This window comes from Lonchura striata, chromosome 17, assembly GCF_046129695.1.
Source record: "Lonchura striata isolate bLonStr1 chromosome 17, bLonStr1.mat, whole genome shotgun sequence".
Taxonomy (NCBI): domain Eukaryota; kingdom Metazoa; phylum Chordata; class Aves; order Passeriformes; family Estrildidae; genus Lonchura; species Lonchura striata.
Genome location: NC_134619.1, coordinates 7954672 through 7976677, shown reverse-complemented (window position 1 = coordinate 7976677; position 22006 = coordinate 7954672). Strand labels below are relative to the sequence as shown.

Genomic DNA, 22006 nt, shown 5'->3' with positions numbered 1-22006 from the left:
GGATTTCCTTGCAGATGGCAAATGGGCAGGTTGTAGCACTGCAGAACAAAGATGTATTCAGAATTTCTTGCAGATGGCAAATGTGCCTGCACTGCTCACAGCCCAAGGAGCAGAACCTTGCCAGCCTGGTCTCTGTAGTACCTGGGTAGCCCCAGCACGTGTCTGCAAGGGGGCTTGAGCCATAGCACCACAAGTGAGATTTGGAAAGAGCTGGGACAGGATGGGGAACTGTCCACACGTGCTGAAGAGCGTGTGGGGCCAGAGGAACTCCTGGGCTGGGGAGCAGGGGGGACTATGGACAGTGGAGAGAGGGGTCCTGACCTGCAGTCCTGGGCAATGGACAGCAGCAGCACAGGACTCCTGCAAGTCCCTGTCCTCCTGGGCTCCTGGTTCCCATCTGACCATTCCCATTCCTTCTCCAGCAGCCTGGGGGAGCCAGCCTTTCCCCAGTGGAGCAGACCCCACACTCCCAGAACAGGCAGGGCAGCTCAGCCAGAGAAGCCTTTACCTGTCCAAAGGGTTGGGGCCAGCAGGGTGGGATTCCATGTTCCATTCCCTCTGTCACCACTTGCAGGAAGCATTGCCGGGACCGGCACATATGTTGAGCTTTAGATGTGGTTTTGGCTGCTCCTTGCCAAACACAGCACTGTTTAGTCAGGGTTCAGCTCTTTGAAGGCATTCATTCAGGTCAACTTCAAAATTTGCTCAAAGCCAGGGGGAAGACTTCCTTATTTTGCTTCCTCTCTGTGCTATTCCTTATAAAATTTCATTTCTCCTTATGGAAGAGTTCTGCTTCCTCCATGCTCTTCCTGAACATTATGAATGTTGTTTTGATGCATCCCTTCAGTGGGAAGGGGTTATCTCCATGGGAGATTTGGGGGCTCCTGCTCTGAACTGAGCTGGACCAAGCTAAGAGCTGATTTTGGGTGACAGGGAGAGTCACAATTCCAAGGAGGCTGTGAGTGGGGATTTGGCCTTTTGTCTTTCTCCTGCTCTTGGATGTTTCTTTCTGGGCAAAAGGAGCTTTGGGCAAAGGAACTCTGCCCATGGGCTCCCAGTGATGGATTGGGCTGGCACTGATGGAGAATCACAGCCTGTGGGCAGTGATGGTAGGTACCTGTGGGACACAGCTCTTCCCTGTGTGGTTTGTCCCTCTCTGCTGGCACCATCCTTGCCATGTCCCTGTTTCCCAGGTCCCAGAGCTGACAGTGACTGCAGTGCCCCTTTCCAAAGCCATAGCCACTCATGCAAGCCCAGTGGGCATTTACTGGTTGTCTTCCAGGCAGCCTGCAAGTGATTCTGCTGAAAATAAGTGGGACAAAAGGCAAAGGGGAACAGAATGCCTTGGTCTGTCTATCCACGATCTCCACGATCTGAGTTCCTGCAGAATGGCCAATGTGGCCTCATCCCTTGGGGTCTCCTGAGGCTGCAGCACCAAGGGATTGCTGTGCTTGAGCAACAGCTGCATTTCACAACATCCTTAATTGGCTCAGGGATGAGCTTCTGCCAGCCAGGACTTCCCTGGATCCTGCATGAGATCTGCCTGCATCAGCAACCATGAGTTTCCTGTGCCTGGACTCCAGCAGGAAATGAAAGTAACTGAATAATTTCTTCTTCCTTCACTTTTGTCCTGCAAGGAGAGACCAGGCAGCCCAGCTCTCCTGGCTGGGAGGGAGCAGGGGTGTTCCCCCCTCACAACACCTGCCTGGCTGCACCCAGCTCCTGCCCCTGTCTCCAGCCATCATGACAAGAGCTGTGACATATCAGGCCTCAGAAGTGATGTCTTTGGAGCTTGATCCTGGGGTGATGGATGTCTCCTCCTGTGTGTGGCTGCTCTGTGCAGGAGCCCTGTGACAGGGTCTGGAGGTGCAGGGCACCCCACTGAGGTTGGCGCCCTGGTGCAGCTGCCCAGGCCAGGCAGGAGCTCCTTTGCCAGCCCTGCTGGATGTGGGGGTACCCAGGATTTGCTCCCATGAGGTGAGAAGCTGTGACCTGCCTTCTTTAGCCACTGCTGTGCCCCGCAGCTGCTCTGGTGTCCCACTGCTGCTCTGGTTCCTTGGGCAGGTCTGTGGTGTGTGAGAAGCAGCTCAGAGTAGCCAGGAGAGCCATGGGACTGGGACAGAGATGCATGGCTGGGACCCTGCTCATGGACATCCCAGGCTGTTCCCAGCTTTTGCTGGGTTCAGGCTGCAGGAATGTGGCTCTGTGAGGCTCAGCTGCCAATGCCAAGCCCAGCTCTGCTCCACTGAGCATTCACTGCTGCCTCAGGCAGGGATTGATGGCGGTGACAGAGATCTGGAGATGGGGCTGTTGCCTCCCAGTTTCCACTGCTCCTTCCCTACCTTCAGTGAGAGGCAGCAGGTGTGCCTCTGTGCTGGGATGTGCCAATGGTGCCAGCAGCACAGCAGAGCAGGGTGGTGGCCAAGCAGGAAGTCCTGGGGACGCCCCCCATGGCTCTGCACCCCACCCTGACTAAGAGTTCCCTTTTTGGCAGGGATATAAAGGTGGTGTGGGCTGGGAGAGCCCAGCATAGCATGGCACTGTTGGAAGCCAGGATGGGAATGCAGAGCGTGGCAGTGGCTTGTGGGGCACTGGCCTTGTGCCTGGCACTCAGCACAGCCACCAACCCCGGCTTCGTGGTGAGGATGACCCAGGCAGGCTTGGACTATGGTGGGTTCTGCTTCTGATTTCTCTTCTCACAGATGTGCTGGTGGCAGAGGTGTGGAGCCAGGTAGCCTGTGAGAAGTGCAGGGTTCTGGGGCAGGATGGGGGATCGTTGGCCATGGATGCCAAGTGAGGAGCACAGGGACAGTGTGGGGAAATCCTTGGACAGGGGTGCCAAATGCACCATTGGCCAGAGCTTCTCTGTTGCACCTGCCTGCCCCCATGCCACAACTTGATGCAGCCCCTGCAGAGGGGTCCAGCCCTGTGGGGTCTCAGGGAGCTGCAGCCAGGCAGTGTGAGAGGCTGGCACAGCAGGAGGGTGCTGGTTCCCACAGCACATCCAGGCAGCTGAGCCGTGAGCCCTGGAGGAGGGAGTTGCAGAGGGGAGAGGAGTTGGGGACTTTAGGGAGGGGCAGTGACAGAGATGGATGGGCCCCGTGCTGGTTTTATCGAGGCAGGCAGAGCCCCAGCTCCAGCAGAGCGCAGTTATGGATTGAAATACACTGTGTGAGAAACAGCTCATTTAGCAGGCAGCTCTGCCAGGCAGTGTAGGAGAGAGCATGACTCCCCTCCTCAGACTGAGGCTGGGGTGCAGCACCCACTGATGCCGTGCTGCTCCCTGGGACATAAGCTACATCCATGTTTGCCTGCTGGCAATGGGCATGGAGCAGCCCAGTGCCTCAGAACTCCCACACACCTCACCAGGTAACAGCCTGCAAAGTGAGGACTGGGACACCTTTCTCCTTTCTGTGGCTACCACCTTTCCCTGGGACTGCAAGCAGTGCACCAGGCAGCATTGCCTGTGTGCTTACAGGGCTCTGTGCTCAGAGGTTTGCTTTAAATCCAGCCTGGGAGGCAGCACCACCTGGATCTCTCCTCTGATCCTTCTGCTGCACACCCAGTGTGTGCTCCAGCTCCTGTAGCAGTGCTGGAGTGACGCTGTCTCTGTGTCCCTGCAGCCCAACAGCAGGGGATCGCGGTCCTGGCCCAGCTGAAGTTGCCAGACATTTTAGAGGACTCTCGTGTCTTCTATGTGGGGAAGGTGCGCTATGAGTTCTCCAGGTGAGCCTTGCCTGTGGCCTGGAGCCACCCACTATCCCCAGCCCAGGCAAGGGGCAGCAGGATTGCAGAGGGTGGGAGGCCTCTTGAGCAGTGAGGACCATCCTGTTCCCTCCACAGCTCCCTGACATGTTGTTCAGGTCCTTGGTGCATGTTACTATTTGACTCCTTGAGCCAGGGGAAAAATGGAACCAGGGTCACGGCACTCGGGGCATGGGTGGGCTGTGTGCAATCAAAGTCTGGGTAGTGGAGATGGCCTTACCTGTGGGATCAGGGCACACGTTCCTGCGTGAAGCAGGGGCCCAGGCCATGTGGCAGTGCTGGCTCCCTGCTGCCCTGGGTGCATCTCTGCTCCTGCAGTGCAGCATTTGGGGCTGCTTTGGGTGGCTGCAACTACCACATTCCCAAAGTGCCAGCGTAGCTTTGCAGAAGCAGAGGTGCAGCAGGGGATGTTGCCAGTGCAGTGACTCAATCCTGCTCGCCCTCCTTCCCTCCCTGAATGTCTCCCTCCCTTCCTCCCTAGCTTGTGCCTTGGGAGCAAGGAAGCACTGTAACATGACTTTTCTTTTTATTGCAATATTTTTAGACTGCGCCTTCGTGATTTCTACTTGCCACACTCACGGATTACCCCGATCTCCAATGTAGGCCTGCAGGTCTCCATCTCCAACGCCTTTGCTGAGCTGGATGGCGACTGGCGGGTGAAATTTCTCTTTATGTGAGTTCCCAGCTCTTCCTCTCTCTATTCAGGCACTCACTCTGTGTCTCCCTCTCTGGAATTGGACAGGTTTTTTCTCCTCTCCCTCTGCCTTGTTTTTGGGCAGCTGTCACATTGCTCCCCCAGATATGATGGATAAAAAAGGCTGTGAGGCAGGACCAAGGCATATGGAAGGGGAGCTATATGTGGACCCTCTTGTCTCGCTTCCACCACCCCTTCTTGCTCTCACTCCCCTCTATTTAAAGGTTACCTCTCCTAGTTTATGTGCCATTGAAATTTGGTTCCCCTGAGTTTGAACAATTTCCCAGTCTCCTCTAGAGATACCATACATGGGGGAAGGTGATCCAGATAGATTCATCCAGAAACAGATTTCAGGTCTCTTCAACAGGCTTTGTCATTGACAAATTTCCCTTTCTCATCCCCCCGTACCTGCAGCCGGGACCATGGATCTTTCAACCTGAAGATAGAAAATATCTACATGAAAATTGTAGTGCAGCTGGGCAGTGACACCACTGGGAAGCCCACCATCAGTACCTCAGACTGCAGTGCCCGCATCTCCAAAGTCCGTGTGCTCTTTTCAGGCAAGCTTGGGTATGTGACTTCACTGTAAGTTCTGGAAACACTATGTGTTAGCCCACCTGCCATGGGAATTTGGCTCTGCCATGGGAATGTGGCCCTGGTGTGGGGAGTAGGTTGTTGGCAAATCTCAGGTTGCCTGGTCTTAAATCTGGCCTGAATTTCACCTGCTGTGGTTGCACATTTTACAGGAGTGAGTGTGGTTAAGGCAGACACCAGACTTCTGTGGTTTACCAGTGATCCTGTTTGCAAATGTAAACCCTGGGGTAAAGTCAGATGCCAAATTGGTGTGGGAATGATGTTCCCAGGGTCTTGCATCTCTAGGGTCTCCCTTTCCTGGGCACATACTTCTGCAGTATGGATCTGAGCTAGACAGGGCTTCTCTCTGTGTTTCTCTGCAGGTGGCTTTACAGCCTCTTCCACAGCGTTATTGAGTCCAAGTTGCGGAAGAGTTTAGAGAGTAAGGTATGTGAGCAGTGCAAGGCAGGGCCTTGGGTTCTGTGGTTGTCTTTAGCCCTCACTTGTAGGTGATGCATTGGAAGGATCAGATGTAGGGAGGTAACTATAACCAGAGCACAGGACCGTGTTGCCAATTCAGTAAAACCAAAGGAAAGGGCGTCGCAGGCTCCATAGCATAGAGTGACTTAGGCTGCATTTGAAACCTGGAGCCTTTGCCAAAGCCCAGCATAACTGGTTCCTAATTAACAAAGATTTTTCTTTCCATGTGGTCAGTTAATTAGATCTTATGTCTCCGCCAAACTCATTGTAGCATGATCAGAGCTGTCCTTTAACCAGCCATATTCTGGAGAGCTTTGGGGAGCATGTGGGGGCAAACTCTCATTCCTGGATTTCAGACATTTGGTGTTTTGTTTTACTGAGGGGGGTCAGGGAGCTCTGGTACCGCTGCCTACTACAGACACCGACATGCAGGAGACCTGCAACAAGACATGGAAACAAGCTGTTAGCAATAATTACTACAAGGATAACTGGCATGAGTTAGAGCCTCTCTGGATGTGAACTGTGCTTGGGAAGGAGGCAGTTGGAGAACAGGCAAATTACATTCCTGCAGCAGATCCCATCCTGCCCAGGCACTATTCCCAATTCCATGCAACAATCTTCCCAAGTCCCCTGAGGTCTGTGGCAGCAGATGGTCTGGCAGCAGGAGCAACAACAGGGCTCAGAGGCCTTTTCTGCTGTTTTGTCCCCTGGAAGGAGGACAGCTCTGGGACTGCAAAGGGACCCCACTGTCCTCTGCTCCTCCTCCTCTGCCTCATACACATTCTTCATTGTCTTGGTAGGGTCATGGTGTGAGGGGCAATGGGCAGCAGAGGGCAGGGGTAGGGACTGAGCTGCAGCCTGGGCACAGCTGGGCCTCAACCCAGGCCAGGCAGCCCGTGCCTGCCTCCTGCTGCTGCTGCAATGCTTGGGCAGTTCTAGTACCCCCAGTTCTGGGACTCCATTCACAGGGAGATCCCAGTCACAGGGAAATCCATGTCACAGGGAAATGCAGGTCATGGGGAAATCCCAGTCACTGGGATGGCATTTTTCTGCCTGCAGCAACATCCTCACAGGCAGCAATGGAGCATTTTGAGCACAGACAGAAAAATATCACTGGGGACAGGGAAGAGCTGCAACCTGCTGTCACTAAGGCCATGCCCAAGGCTGTGTCGCTTCCTCCTCCTCATTTCTGGCAATGCGGTTGCTGCCCCTCCACAGCATTGCATCTCACCATCAGCTCTGTAGGCTTCATGCCTGGTCAGACAGATCCTGCCCATGGTTGGTTGTGATGTTACAGTGAAAACAATGAAAGGAACTTGTGCAGATATCCTCAGCCATCTGCAGGACAGTGCCTTGCAGTAAATTTCCCAGGGCAGTGGTGAGCCAGCAATAAAATCCCCACAAATTCCAGGGCTTCACTTGTGGATGTCAGAGGCAGACGCATGCACTCTCCTGTCCTGGCACACAGAGCTGTAGGAGCTCAGCAAAGCTCAGCTTCAGGGCAGTCAGTGCTCGTGCCCCTGCAGGGTGGGTTAATGCCTTCAGTGGCTCTGTTTTGGCCATGCCCTGGCTGCTCAGCACGGTTCATTCCTGCACGGTCCACAAGTGATTCCTTCCAAGGGTCTCACCAAAGCTGAGCTGTGCCGAGGGGAAATTGCTGCAAGGAGATGCTTGTAGGTAGAAACCCTGCTTGTGTCTTGGACACCTAATGTGCTGCCTGATGAATGGAGACAATGATCACTGTGTGCTCTTTTACTTGAGCAGGCTTTGCCATGGAGCAGGGAGCGTGGCTGTGACCCAGCTGCCCCTGCTCAGCTCTGTGGCCTTTCTGTCCCACAGGTGTGTGACAATGTGGTCGAGTCTGTGCACAATGAGCTCCAGACATACATCCGGACGCTGAGAGGTACTGGGGGGCTGTAAGTGGGTTTAGAAGCAGCTCTTCCTAGCTTTGGCCATCCATGAGGAATGTTTTACTTTGTACACTCCACTACCCATCTCCTGGTGTTCTGCAGCAAAGCTGGTTGTTGGGAGAACCTTCTCAGCAGAGACAAATCACTCTGTGTGTCCTATGTGGCTGTGGAAATTCCTTCAGAATCAGTGCTCAAGGACTTGCAGGAGCTCAGGCTGATTTAGCTGGGGGACCCAGGCCACACCTCAGGTCCAGGAGATGGTTTGCATTGCTGAGAAACATCCAGGAGGAAAATGTTTTTTTTCTCTTCAATAGAGAAACAAGCAGAGGTGCAGTTGGTAGTGAGCTGATGCACCAGGAAGCACAATCTAGGCACTGCCCAGATGCCAGTGGAGACCATCAGCTCTCAGGTTTCCTGAACATCTCCTTCTTACTCATCTCTCTTCCTTGTGTTTACAGTCACAGCCAGGATAGATGACAAGATAGGAATCGATTATTCCTTGGTGGCACCCCCAAGAGCTACTGCCCAGTCCCTGGATGCAGACCTGAAGGTGAGAGGCAGCCCTGGGAACACTTGATTTGGCCAATGCCAATGCCAAATGCAGGTGGGAATCAAGGTTTTGGAATCTGTTGCAAATGCTGTTTGCCAGCCAGAGTCAGCAGGTGAGCCCCACTGCTATTTGTACCCCTTCTCCACCTTCTCCACATCTCTTTCTCTTCCCAGGGTGAATTCTACTCCCTGGCCCACCGCACCACCGTCCCCTTCTCACCGCTGCCACTGGCCTTCCCCTCGGATCACGAGCGCATGGTTTACTTTGGAGCCTCCAGCTACTTCTTCAACACAGCTGGCATTGCCTACCACAAGGCTGGGGCACTGGTCTTTGAAATCACAGAGTCCATGGTAGTGGCATGAGTGGAACAGGGCTGGGAAAAGGTTCCATTTGCTGATGTGCTCCAGGAGCAGCCAGCAATCCTGGAGAAGCCCCAGTGGGAGAGCAGGGGGCTGTGGGATGGGGCTGAGCTGTAAGACATGGCAGCATTTGGGGACAGGATGGCTTGCCATGTGCTCCTCTGTGCCACATTGTCCCAGGGTGACAATCCTCTCCTTGCAGATGCCAAAGGAAACAGGATTCAGCTTGGATACCTCTTCCTTCTCAGCCTTCATTCCCCAGGTGAGCAGTCTGGCCCTGCCTGCCCAGAGCTCTTGCACACACAGGCTTTGCTGTGTGCCAGGTGTTCTCCCTGAGGACTGGGGGTTTGTGCCATCATTCCCATCCTCTCTCTACTCCCACACAGCTGGAGGAGATGTACCCAAACATGTCAATGAAGTTCAGGCTGTCCACTCCCACTGCTCCATTCCTGACTATTGGACCAGGAGGAATCTCATTCCAGCCCATTGTGGATGCCCAGGCTTATGCCATCCTTCCCAACTCCAGCCTGGCTCCTCTCTTCCTCCTCAGCCTGGTGAGTTCAGACATGGCCTGTGAGAGGGTGGACAAGGGATTTTGAGCTGTGCCCCGTCCTGTTGCCCAGATCCTGCCAGGGGAGCTCCCAGGTGCTATCCAGGCACATTGGGATGTCCCCAATGGAACAAATCCTGAGCTGACAAATACCAGGTTTGGTGCTGGGTGCAAACACGCCCCTGGATGGGCAGTGGTGTGTTTCATTGGGTCTGATCCGTTCCCCTGGGTCTCTGCTCTGGAGTGAGGTGGGGTGAGCACTGCCAGAACTCTGTGCTCTCTCCCCAGACAGGGAACGTGTCCGCTGTCATCAACGTGAGATCCGGCCGCATAGCTGGGAGCCTGGATGTGGGCAGGTACAGAGGGGAGCAGCCACTGACTGGGCAGGGGGTGGCTGGGGGTGTTTCTGTTTTGGGTGCCCAGGGTCAGAGAGGGGATGGGAAGGTCTCTGGGATGTGGGCCTGGTGTGGGAGGAATGAGCTGGGGCTGGAGGGAGTGGGATCTGCATGGCCATCGATGGGTGGAATTGCTCCCTCCCTTGGGACATCCTCCACAGCACCACTTCTGTCCCTGTGCAGGATCAGGCTCTCTCTGAAGGATTCAGCTGTCGGCCATTTCCAGGTAAGCTATCTTTGACCACGACCAGAGCCCCCAGCATGGAGCTGGCAGCCTGCTGGGGGCCAGGACAGGGAGTCATTCCTGCTACCTCTCAGCATGGTACCCCCCATTGGCCCTGCAGCCTCCTCCTGCCTCAGCCTGCAAGGCTGGGGAAGGATGCAAAGCCAGACCCATTGCTGCTCTCACCCCAACCTTTCCTTCCCTGCCAGTGCAGCCAGACAAAGCTGCTGGTCTCTGGCAAAATGTGTGCCCTGCCCATCCCAGCTCCTCATCTCCATCTTCTAATTATCCCCTAGTAATTTCACGTCTCCTGTCCTGCAGACTAAAGCTTTTCCTCTCTTGTCTCCCCACTGCCCAGTTGAGAATGATGCAGTCCTTAATGAACATCCTGACTTCCAATACTCTGCTCCCTCGTCTCAATGGTGAGAACCTACTGGGGGGAATGGGGTTGCCGCAGCAGCTTCCACTCAGGTTGCTCCATCCAAGTGGTCCCAGCTCACTGTTTAAATCCTCATTGCCAAGGCTGATGCAGGGAAAATTGAGTGCAGGAGGCAGCAGTGAAGCAGTGGGAGCCTCTTGCTGCTCTGACAGGCTCCCAGCAGCCAGCGCAATGGAAAAAATGAGCCCTCTGCATTTCCTAATGCTTTCCAGACCCTCTCCCCAAATCCCTGCATCTCCTGCCTTGCCAGCAGCTCAGACCCGAGTGGGGCTGGTGGCAGGATGGGCTGAGGGAGCTGTCATGGCACAACACAGCCCTTCTGTGGAGCTTCTTCTGCCAGCCCCAGGAGCAGTGGAGAGAGGAAAGGGCTGGGGAAAGGAAGTGGCCGAGGAGGTGGATACCTCCTTGGTATCCAGGGTGTTCTGGATTTGAGTGCTCTGTGCTCCCTTGACTCCCATTTCCATCCCAATGCAGACACATGTGTTGTCTTTTCCAGCCCGTTTGGATGAGGGTTTTCCTCTGCCACTTCTGGACAGGATTCAGCTCTCCAATATCCTTGTGAGGTTCCACCAGGTGAGTGAGAGGCAGCTCCTGACCCCAGGTGGGGCCCATCCTGCTGCCCACAGAGCCCTGCTTACCAGCACAACCTCCCAGTCCAGTTCCCCCAGCTGTGCTAGGAAGTGCTGGATGACAGCTCTCAGCAGCAGAACAGTTCTTTGCTTTTCCTGGTTGCTTGGTGGTTGTCTGGGATGGCACCACATCTTTCTCCAATTCTTAAGCCTGGGGTCTGAATTTTCCACAACACACTTTACAGCAGTGTCAGCCCCAAATCCCCATTCTCCCTGACTGGCAGTGCCTGGATGGATGCTGTGATGCCTGGTAGGATGCAGCCTTGCCTTCTCTGCTGTAAGGCCCTGTACCAGGTCCAGGGGAGCAGAGAGAGCCCCTATTGCAAGGTGCCTTTGGGAAACCCCAAAGTGGGGTCTCCATGGGGATCCCAAAAAGCTGTAGTGAGGCGTGGCTGTGAAATGTCTCTGGAGCCTGCCCGGGGGAAAAATAGTCACAGGGGTTGGCAGAGCCACATGTCCCAATCCATTCTCCCTTCAAGGATCTGATGAGTGCTGGGCAATGCAATTGTCAGCAGCTCAGTACTTTCTCTCTTTCTCCCAGAATTTCCTGCTGCTTGGAGCAGACGTTCGCTTCCAGCCCCAGGGATGAAGATAAGGCTATGAGACCCCTCCAGCAGTAAATATGCTTCATTCACCACTTTGCCTATCTCTGCATGAGCCGAAGACCACCAGTCCTGACACTGTCCTGCACTGCTGCCTTGGCTGGGACCCTCCATGGTCCTGCTGGGGTCTCACCTGGTGCTGCCATGAGATAGGGGTCACCTGCCCTGGGCCACCCGCTCCCCTCCTTCCTCTGAGCAGCAATAAAGGCATTGGTGCTTGGGATATGCCATTGGTGTCACTGTCTGCAGCTCGGGCCACACAGGGTCAGATGGGAGCTGGACTGGGACAGCCAGGTTTGGCTTGTTTCCATGGCCATGGCGAGCCACCACAGAGCACCTGCGCCTGCTGTCCTGTGCCTTCACTCCAGCCTTGGGGCAGGGTAGCTGGAAAGAGCACAGTGGAAAAGGCCCTGGGTTGCTGGTCAACAGCAGCTGGACATGAGCACCAGGTTCCACAAGGCCATGTATCATCCTGGCCCTTATCAGCCACAGTGGGGAAACAGGACCAGGAAAGGGTTTGTGCTTTGTCCAGTTGTGGGTCTCTCACTTCAAAATGCACATGGAGGTGCTGGATTATGTCCAGAAAAGGGAAGTGGAACCAGGGAAGAAGCTGGAGCACCAGAGAGGCTGAGGGAGCTGAGGGGACTCAGCCTGGAGGAAAGGAGGCTCAGGGGAACCTTCTCACCCTCACAGCGCCCTGACAGGAGGGTGCAGCCATTGGGGGTCAGGCTCTGCTCCCAGGGAACAAGGGACATGATAAGAGGACATGATCTCAAGCTGCACCAGGGGACTTCTACGTTGGATTTTAGGAATAATTCCTTCACGGAAAGGGTCCTTAGAACTTGGAATCGGCTGTCCAGGGAGGTGGCGGAGTCACAGTCCCTGGAGGTGTTTAAGGGAAGACTGGACATGGCGCTCAGTGTCCTGGTTTAGTTGAAATGGTGGTTTTGGGTCACAGGCTGAACACGATGATCTCGGAGATGCTTCCCAACCTATTTAAGTCTGTGGTTTTGGGATTCCCGCGGCGGCGCCCAGCAGCGGGGCGGGCCCGGAGCGGCGGCGGGGCGGAACGCGGCGCTGAGGGGCGGAGGCGGCGGCGGGGCCGCCCCGGCCCGGCCGTCCCCGAAGCGCCGCTCTGTGCTGCGGCCAAGGCGCTTTTTCACTCCAAGAGCTTAGTCCCTAAAGTATTTCTGCAGTGGAGATGCTCTCCACTGGCTAACAGAGACAGAGGCAGGACAATTCCCACCCCACAAAGGGCACTCCCCGGTGCCGCTCGCTCCCCTGCCTTTAGCTGATTGCCCTGACAAGCTTAGGGCCGCTGGGGCTGGGCTCTGTGGAGCCGCAGCCGGAGCAGCCCGCTGTCCTGGCCCGCAGGGAGAAGGCGGAGCAGGCCGTCTGGAGCCGGCTGCGGCACCTCCGGGCGCTGAAGGCGCGGCGGCCCCGGGCTCGCGCTGCGCTCCGCGTCGGGATCCTGGGTACGGCCGGGCCATCCCCGAGTCCCACGGGCAGCAGCCGCCTTTGCCTGGGGAGAAAGCAGCTGGGAAGGGCTGCGGGGAGCAACGGGGGGCAGGCACTGCCTCAGGAGGATCTCCTTTGTTGGCAGGATGCATGGCCGAGAGGCTTAAGGAGGAGATTCTGCACAGAGAGAAGCTGGTCGATGTCGTGGCAGGCCCTGATGCCTACCGTGACCTCTCTGTGCTGAAGCTCCTCTTGGTCTCGGGACAACCACATTTGCCACAGGTGCTGTCCACTGCCCAGTCCTGTAGGTGACAATGAACTTTCCCTGTCTGGAAATGCCTAAGGAAGATTTTCATTTGGAGTGACGACTTCTCTTTCCAAGGTCTCTCCAAACCCAGGCAGGCTGCTCTCACTTTTCTTGCTGAGACCTCGTGTTTTCCATCGTGGTTCCCCAGCCCACATACCCCTGCCACTGGAAGGCTGGAGAGCAGCATCAGTCATGCCTCTGGCACTGGCACAAGCTGCCCGGGGAATTCCCGGGCTGGTAATGGCACTGTGGAACACAGATGTGTCCGGATTTCCTTGCAGATGGCAAATGGGCAGGTTGTAGCACTGCAGAACAAAGATGTATTCAGAATTTCTTGCAGATGGCAAATGTGCCTGCACTGCTCACAGCCCAAGGAGCAGAACCTTGCCAGCCTGGTCCCTGTAGTACCTGGGTAGCCCCAGCACGTGGCTGCAAGGGGGCTTGAGCCATGGCAACACGAGTGAGATTTGGAAAGAGCTGGGACAGGATGGGGAACTGTCCACACGTGCTGAAGAGCGTGTGGGGCCAGAGGAACTCCTGGGCTGGGGAGCAGGGGGGACTATGGACAGTGGAGAGAGGGGTCCTGACCTGCAGTCCTGGGCAATGGACAGCAGCAGCACAGGACTCCTGCAAGTCCCTGTCCTCCTGGGCTCCTGGTTCCCATCTGACCATTCCCATTCCTTCTCCAGCAGCCTGGGGGAGCCAGGCTTTCCCAATGGAGCAGACCCCACACTCCCAGAACAGGCAGGGCAGCTCAGCCAGAGAAGCCTTTACCTGTCCAAAGGGCTGGGGCCAGCAGGGTGGGATTCCATGTTCCATTCCCTCTGTCACCACTTGCAGGAAGCATTACCAGGACCGGCACATATGTTGAGCTTTAGATGTGGTTTTGGCTGCTCCTTGCCAAACACAGCACTGTTTAGTCAGGGTTCAGCTCTTTGAAGGCATTCATTCAGGACAACTTCAAAATTTGCTCAAAGCCAGGGGGAAGACTTCCTTATTTTACTTCCTCTCTGTGCTATTCCTTATAAAATTTCAGTTCTCCTTATGGAAGAGTTCTGCTTCCTCCATGCTCTTCATGAACATTATGAATGTTGTTTTCATGCATCCCTTCAGTGGGAAGGGGTTATCTCCATGGGAGATTTGGGGGCTCCTGCTCTGAACTGAGCTGGATCAAGCTAAGAGTTGATTTTGGGTGACAGGGAGAGTCACAATTCCAAGGAGGCTGTGACTGGGGATATGGCCTTTTGACTTTCTCCTCTGTTCTGGCATTCTTCTTTCTGGGGAAAAGTAACTCTAAGCAAAAGGAACTCAACAAATGGGATCCAGGCACAACGATGTTGCCTCTAGCAGCCAGGATGTCCCTGGATCCAGCATAAGATCTGCCTGCATCAGCAACCATGGGTTTCCTGTGCCTGGACACCAGGCACAATAAATGAAATAGATTGTATTCTTTCTTTCTACCTGACCTTTATCTTGCAAGGAGAGACCAGGCAGCCCAGCTCTCCTGGCTGGGAGGGAGCAGGGGTGTTCCCCCCTCACAACACCTGCCTGGCTGCACCCAGCTCCTGCCCCTGTCTCCAGCCATCATGACAAGAGCTGTGACATATCAGCCTCAGAAGTGATGTCTTTGGAGCTTGATCCTGGGGTGATGGATGCCTCCTCCTGTGTGTGGCTGCTCTGTACGGGAGCCCTGTGACACGGTCTGGAGGTGCAGGGCACCCCACTGAGGTTGGCGCCCTGGTGCAGCTGCCCAGGCCAGGCAGGAGCTCCTTTGCCAGCCCTGCTGGATGTGGGGGTACCCAGGATTTGCTCCCATGAGGTGAGAAGCTGTGACCTGCCTTCTTTAGCCACTGCTGTGCCCCGCAGCTGCTCTGGTGTCCCACTGCTGCTTTGGTTCCTTGGGCAGGTCTGTGGTGTGTGAGAAGCAGCTCAGAGTAGCCAGGAGAGCCATGGGACAGGGACAGAGATGCATGGCTGGGATCCTGCTCATGGACATCCCAGGCTGTTCCCAGCTTTTGCTGGGTTCAGGCTGCAGGAATGTGGCTCTGTGAGGCTCAGCTGCCAATGCCAAGCCCAGCTCTGCTCCACTGGGCATTCACTGCTGCCTCAGGCAGGGATTGATGGCAGTGACAGAGATCTGGAGATGGGGCTGTTGCCTCCCAGTTTCCACTGCTCCTTCCCTACCTTCAGTGAGAGGCAGCAGGTGTGCCTCTGTGCTGGGATGTGCCAATGGTGCCAGCAGCACAGCAGAGCAGGGTGGTGGCCAAGCAGGAAGTCCTGGGGACGCCCCCCATGGCTCTGCACACCACCTTTGTCCAAGGTTCATGTTTGGGCAGGGATATAAAGGTGGTTTGTGCTGGGAGAGCCCAGCATTGCACAGCATTGCAAGAAGCCAGGATGGGAATGCAGAGCGTGGCAGTGGCTTGTGGGGCACTGGCCTTGTGCCTGGCACTCAGCACAGCCACCAACCCCGGCTTCGTGGTGAGGATGACCCAGGCAGGCTTGGACTATGGTGGGTTCTGCTTCTGATTTCTCTTCTCACAGATGTGCTGGTGGCAGAGGTGTGGAGCCAGGTAGCCTGTGAGAAGTGCAGGGTTCTGGGGCAGGATGGGGGATCGTTGGCCATGGATGCCAAGTGAGGAGCACAGGGACAGCGTGGGGAAATCCTTGGACAGGGGTGCCAAATGCACCATTGGCCAGAGCTTCCCTGTTGCACCTACCTGCCCCCCATGCCACAACTTGATGCAGCCCCTGCAGAGGGGTCCAGCCCTGTGGGGTCTCAGGGAGCTGCAGCCAGGCAGTGTGGGAGGCTGGCACAGCAGGAGGGTGCTGGTCCCACAGCACATCCAGGCAGCTGAGCCGTGAGACCTGGAGGAGGGAGCTGCAGAGGGGAGAGGAGTTGGGGACTTTAGGGAGGGGCAGTGACAGAGATGGATGGGCCCCGTGCTGGTTTTATGCTGGTTTTATCGAGGCAGGCAGAGCCCCGGCTCCAGCAGAGTGCAGTTATGGATTGAAATACACTGTGTGAGAAACACACAGCATCCCAGTACCTCGTACCTCATGCTGATCTCACCCACTGCACAGCCCGGACAGTGAGGACTGGGACACCTTTCTCCTTTCTGTGGCTACCACCTTTCCCTGGGACTGCAAGCAGGGCACCAGGCAGCATTGCCTGTGTGCTTACAGGGCTCTGTGCTCAGAGGTTTGCTTTAAATCCAGCCTGGGAGGCAGCACCACCTGGATCTCTCCTCTGACCCTTCTGCTACACAACCAGTGTGTGCTCCAGCTCCTGTGGCTGGAATGATGGAGTGGTGTTGTTGTGGAGTCATGCTCTCCCTGTATCCCTGTAGCCCGACAGCAGGGGATGGCGATCCTGGAGAAGGAGCTGGCTCAGCTGAAGCTACCAGACATCTCGGGTAAATCCAGGAAGGTGCGCTATGAGTTCTCCAGGTGAGCCTTGCCTGTGGCCTGGAGCCACACACTACCCCCAATCCAGCCAAGGGGCAGCAGGATTGCAGAGGGTGGGGGGCCCCTGGAGCAGTGAGGACCATCCTGTTCCCTCCACAGCTCCCTGACATGTTGTTCAGGTCCTTGGTGCATGTTCCTATTTGACTCCTTGCGCCAGGGGAAAAATGGAACCAGGGTCACGGCACTCGGGGCATGGGTGGGCTGTGTGCAATCAAAGTCTGGGTAGTGGAGATGGCCTTACCTGTGGGATCAGGGCACACATTCCTGTGTGAAGCAGGGGCACAGTCCCTGTGGCAATGCCAGCTCCCTGCTGCCCTGGGTGCCTCTCTGCTCCTGCAGTGCAGCATTTGGGGCTGCTTTGGGTGGCTGCAAAAGCCACATTCCCAAAGTGCCAGCGTAGCTTTGCAGAAGCAGAGGTGCAGCAGGGGATGTTGCCAGTGCAGTGACTCCATCCTGCTCCCCCTCCTTCCCTCCCTCCCTCCCTAGCTTGTGCTTGGGAGCAAGGAAGCACTGTAACATGACTTTTCTTTTTATTTCTATATTTTTAGACTGCGCATTACCAGTTTCCACTTGCCACACTCACAGATTACCCCGATCTCCAACGTAGGCCTGCAGGTCTCCATCTCCAACGCCTTTGCTGAGCTGGATGGCGACTGGCGGGTGAAATTTCTCTTTATGTGAGTGCCCAGCTCTTCCTCTCTCTATTCAGGCACTCACTCTGTGTCTCCCTCTCTGGAATTGGACAGGGTTTTTTCTCCTCTCCCTCTGCCTTGTTTTTGGGCAGCTGTCACATTGCTCCCCCAGATATGATGGATAAAAAAGGCTGTGAGGCAGGACCAAGGCATATGAAAGGGGCGATATATGTGGACCCTCTTGTCTTGCTTCCACCACCCCTTCTTGCTCTCACTCCCCTCTATTTAAAGGTTACCTCTCCTAGTTTATGTGCCATTGAAATTTGGTTCCCCTGAGTTTGAACAATTTCCCAATCTCCTCTAGAGATACCATACATGGGGGAAGGTGATCCAGATAGATTCATCCAGAAACAGATTTCAGGTCTCTTCAACAGGCTTTGTCATTGACAAATTTCCCTTTCTCATCCCCCCGTACCTGCAGCCGGGACCATGGATCTTTCAACCTGAAGATAGAAAATGCCTACATGAAAATTGTCCTAAGGCTGGGCAGTGACACCACTGGGAAGCCCACCATCAGCACCTCGGAATGCAGTGCCAGCATCTCCAAAGTCCGTGTGCGCTTTTCAGGCAAGCTTGGGTATGTGACTTCACTGTAAGTTCTGGAAACACTATGTGTTAGCCCACCTGCCATGGGAATTTGGCTCTGCCATGGGAATGTGGCCCTGGTGTGGGGAGTAGGTTGTTGGCAAATCTCAGGTTGCCTGGTCTTAAATCTGGCCTGAATTTCACCTGCTGTGCTTGCACATTTTACAGGAGTGAGTGTGGTTAAGGCAGACACCAGACTTCTGTGGTTTACCAGTGATCCTGTTTGCAAATGTAAACCCTGGGGTAAAGTCAGATGCCAAATTGGTGTGGGAATGATATTCCCAGGTTCCTGCATCTCTAGGGTCTCCCTTTCCTGGGCACATACTTCTGCAGTATGGATCTGAGCTAGACAGGGCTTCTCTCTGTGTTTCTCTGCAGGAGGCTTTACAACCTCTTCCACCGTGTAATTGAGTCCAAGTTGCGGAAGAGTTTAGAGAGAAAGGTATGTGAGCAGTGCAAGGCAGGGCCTTGGGTTCTGTGGTTGTCTTTAGCCCGCATTTTTAGGTGATGTTTTTGAAGGATCAGAAGTAGGGATGTAACTAGAGCCAGAGGACATTACTGTGGGGTGGGTTAATGCCTTTGGTTGCTCTGTTTTGGCCATGCCCTGGCTGCTCAGCACGGTTCATTCCTGCATGGGCCACAAGTGATTCCTTCCAAGGGTCTCCCCAGAGCTGAGCTGTGCCCAGGGGAAATTGCTGCAAGCAGATGCTTGTAGTAGAAACCCTGCTTGTTTCTTGGACACCTAATGTGCTGCATGATGAATGGAGACAATGATCACTGTGTGCTCTTTTACTTGAGCAGGCTTTGCCATGGAGCAGGGAGCGTGGCTGTGACCCGGCTGCCCCTGCTCAGCTCTGTGGCCTTTCTGTCCTGCAGGTGTGTGACAATGTGGCCAAGTCTGTGCACAATGAGCTCCAGAAGCAGGTCCGGACACTGCCAGGTACTGGGCGGTTTAGAAGCAGCTCTTCCTAGCTTTTGCCATCCATGAGGAATGTTTTACTTTGTACACTCCACTACCCATCTCCTGGTATTTTGCAGCAAAGCTGGGAGTTGGGAGAACCTTCTCAGCAGAGACAAATCACTCTGTGTGTCCTGTGTGGCTGTGGAAATTCCTTCAGAATCTGTGTCCAAGGGCTTGTGTGGGCTTGGGCTACTTTAACTAGGGATGTTGGCCATTCCTCAGGTCCAGGAGATGGCTGTGAAAAAGTCTGGATAAAAGTGGGTTTTTTGCTTCCTAGCAGAAGCAAGCAGAGGTGCAGTTGGTAGTGAGCTGATGCACCAGGAAGCCCAATCAAGGCACTGCCCAGATGCCAGAGGAGCCCATCAGCTCTCAGGTTTCCTGAACATCTCCTTACTCATCTCTCTTCCTTGTGTTTACAGTCACAGCCAGGATAGATGACAAGATAGGAATCGATTATTCCTTGGTGGCACCCCCAAGAGCTACTGCCCAGTCTCTGGACTTGAACCTGAAGGTGAGAATCTGCACTAGGGAGACTTGATTTGGCCAATGCCAATGCCAAAGGAAAGTGGGAACCAAGGTTTTGGAATCTGTTGCAAATGCTGTTTGCCAGCCAGAGTCAGCAGGTGAGCCCCACTGCTATTTGTACCCCTTCTCCACCTTCTCCACATCTCTCTCTCTTCCCAGGGTGAATTCTACTCCCTGGCCCACCGCACCACCGTCCCCTTCTCACCGCTGCCACTGGCCTTCCCCTCGGATCACGAGCGCATGGTTTACTTTGGAGCCTCCAGCTACTTCTTCAACACAGCTGGCATTGCCTACCACAAGGCTGGGGCACTGGTCTTTGAAATCCCAGAGGACATGGTAATGGCATGAGTGGGACAGGGCTGGGAAAAGGTTCCATTTGCTCCAGGAGCAGCCAGCAATCCTGGAGAAGCCCCAGTGGGAGAGCAGGGGGCTGTGGGATGGGGCTGAGCTGTAAGACATGGCAGCATTTGGGGACAGGAGGGCTCGCCATGTGCTCCTCTGTGCCACATTGTCCCAGGGTGACAGTCCTCTCCTTGCAGATCCCAAAGAAAGCAGGATTCAGCTTGGATACTTCTGTCTTCTCAGCCTTCATTCCCCAGGTGAGCAGTCTGGCCCTGCCTGCCCAGAGCTCTTGCACACACAGACTTTGCTTTGTGCCAGGTGTTCTCCCTGAGGACTGGGGGTTTGTGCCATCATTCCCATCCTCTCTCTACTCCCACACAGCTGGAGGAGATGTACCCAAACATGTCAATGAAGTTCAGGCTGTCCACTCCCACTGCTCCATTCCTGACTATTGGACCAGGAGGAATCTCATTCCAGCCCATTGTGGATGCCCAGGCTTATGCCATCCTTCCCAACTCCAGCCTGGCTCCTCTCTTCCTCCTCAGCCTGGTGAGTTCAGACATGGCCTGTGAGAGGGTGGACAAGGGATTTTGAGCTGTGCCCCGTCCTGTTGCCCAGATCCTGCCAGGGGAGCTCCCAGGTGCTGTCCAGGCACATTGGGATGTCCCCAATGGAACAAATCCTGAGCTGACAAATACCAGGTTTGGTGCTGGGTGCAAACACGCCCCTGGATGGGCAGTGGTGTGTTTCATTGGGTCTGATCCGTTCCCCTGGGTCTCTGCTCTGGAGTGAGGTGGGGTGAGCACTGCCAGAGCTCTGTGCTCTCTCCCCAGACAGGGAACGTGTCCGCTGTCATCAACGTGAGATCTGGCCGCATAGTTGGGAGCCTGGATGTGGGCAGGTACAGAGGGGAGCAGCCACTGACTGGGCAGGGGGTGGCTGGGGGTGTTTCTGTTTTGGGTGCCCAGGGTCAGAGAGGGGATGGGAAGGTCTCTGGGATGTGGGCCTGGTGTGGGAGGAATGAGCTGGGGCTGGAGGGAATGGGATCTGCATGGCCATCGATGGGTGGAATTGCTCCCTCCCTTGGGACATCCTCCACAGCACCACTTCTGTCCCTGTGCAGGATCAGGCTCTCTCTGAAGGATTCAGCTGTCGGCCATTTCCAGGTAAGCTATCTTTGACCACGACCAGAGCCCCCAGCATGGAGCTGGCAGCCTGCTGGGGGCCAGGACAGGGAGTCATTCCTGCTACCTCTCAGCATGGTACCCCCCATTGGCCCTGCAGCCTCCTCCTGCCTCAGCCTGCAAGGCTGGGGAAGGATGCAAAGCCAGACCCATTGCTGCTCTCACCCCAACCTTTCCTTCATTCCAGTGCAGCCAGACAAAGCTGCTGGTCTCTGGGAAAATGTGCCCATCCCAGCTTCTTGTCACTTTGTCTTTTCCTAATTATTCTCCAGAGCCTGCATGTCTCCTGTCCCTCAGGCTAAAGCCCTTCCTCCCCCTCTCCTCACTCCTCAGGTGCAAGGATTGCAGTCCATAATGAACTTCCTGACTTCCCGGGTCATCCTCCCACATCTCAATGGTGAGAACCTACTGGGGGAAATGGGAAGCAGCTTCCACTCAGGTTGCTCCATCCAAGTGGTCCCAGCTCACTGTTTAAATCCTCATTGCCAAGGCTGATGCAGGGAAAAGTGAGTGCAGGAGGCAGCAGTGAAGCAGTGGGAGCCTCTTGCTGCTCTGACAGGCTCCCAGCAGCCAGCGCAATGGAAAAAATGAGCCCTCTGCATTTCCTAATGCTTTCCAGACCTTCTCCCCAAATCCCTGCATCTCCTGCCTCGCCAGCAGCTCAGACCAGAGTGGGGCTGGTGGCAGGATGGGCTGAGGGAGCTGTCATGGCACAACACAGCCCTTCTGTGGAGCTTCTTCTGCCAGCCCCAGGAGCAGTGGAGGAGAGGAAAGGGCTGGGAGAAGGAAGTGGCCGAGGAGGTGGATACCTCCTTGGTATCCAGGGTGTTCTGGATTTGAGTGCTCTGTGCTCCCTTGACTCCCATTTCCATCCCAATGCAGACACATGTGCTGTCTTTTCCAGCCCGTTTGGATGAGGGTTTCCCTCTGCCAGTTCTGGACAGGATTCAGCTCTCCAATATCCTTGTGAGGTTCCACCAGGTGAGTGAGAGGCAGCTCCTGACCCCAGGTGGGGCCCATCCTGCTGCCCACAGAGCCCTGCTTGCCAGCACAACCTCCCAGTCCAGTTCCTGCAGCTGTGCTTGGAAGTGACTAATGGAAGCATGCTCTTCACTGAGATGGCAATGGCACAGCAGAAAAACAGAGCACATGTCCCAGTCCAGTCTCCCTTCAAGGATTTGATGGATGCTGGGCCATTCAGCTGCCAGGGCCTCTAGCAGCTCAGTACTTTCTCTCTTTCTCCCAGAATTTCCTGCTGCTTGGAGCAGACGTTCGCTTCCAGCCCCGGGGATGAAGATAAGGCTATGAGAGCCCT

General features: G+C 55.3%; 2 protein-coding genes across 2 annotated transcripts; both read left to right on the top strand.

Annotated features, from left to right (window-relative positions):
* Positions 1-2543: 2543 nt before the first annotated feature.
* On the top strand, positions 2544-11205 carry LOC144247201 (bactericidal permeability-increasing protein-like). Its single transcript, XM_077787083.1, has 15 exons — positions 2544-2670; positions 3624-3726; positions 4310-4438; positions 4874-5029; positions 5416-5479; positions 7352-7415; positions 7881-7972; positions 8146-8322; positions 8534-8593; positions 8718-8885; positions 9170-9237; positions 9460-9502; positions 9858-9921; positions 10435-10511; positions 11109-11205. The coding sequence occupies exons 1-15, from the start codon at positions 2556-2558 to the stop codon at positions 11154-11156; spliced, it is 1428 nt and encodes a 475-aa protein (XP_077643209.1). The 5' UTR covers positions 2544-2555; the 3' UTR covers positions 11157-11205.
* A 4111-nt stretch (positions 11206-15316) lies between these two features.
* LOC144247202 (bactericidal permeability-increasing protein-like) lies at positions 15317-21985 on the top strand. Its single transcript, XM_077787088.1, has 15 exons — positions 15317-15446; positions 16285-16384; positions 16951-17079; positions 17516-17671; positions 18058-18121; positions 18556-18619; positions 19060-19151; positions 19325-19501; positions 19705-19764; positions 19889-20056; positions 20341-20408; positions 20631-20673; positions 21025-21088; positions 21596-21672; positions 21938-21985. The coding sequence occupies exons 1-15, from the start codon at positions 15332-15334 to the stop codon at positions 21983-21985; spliced, it is 1425 nt and encodes a 474-aa protein (XP_077643214.1). The 5' UTR covers positions 15317-15331.
* The last annotated feature ends 21 nt before the right edge of the window (positions 21986-22006 follow it).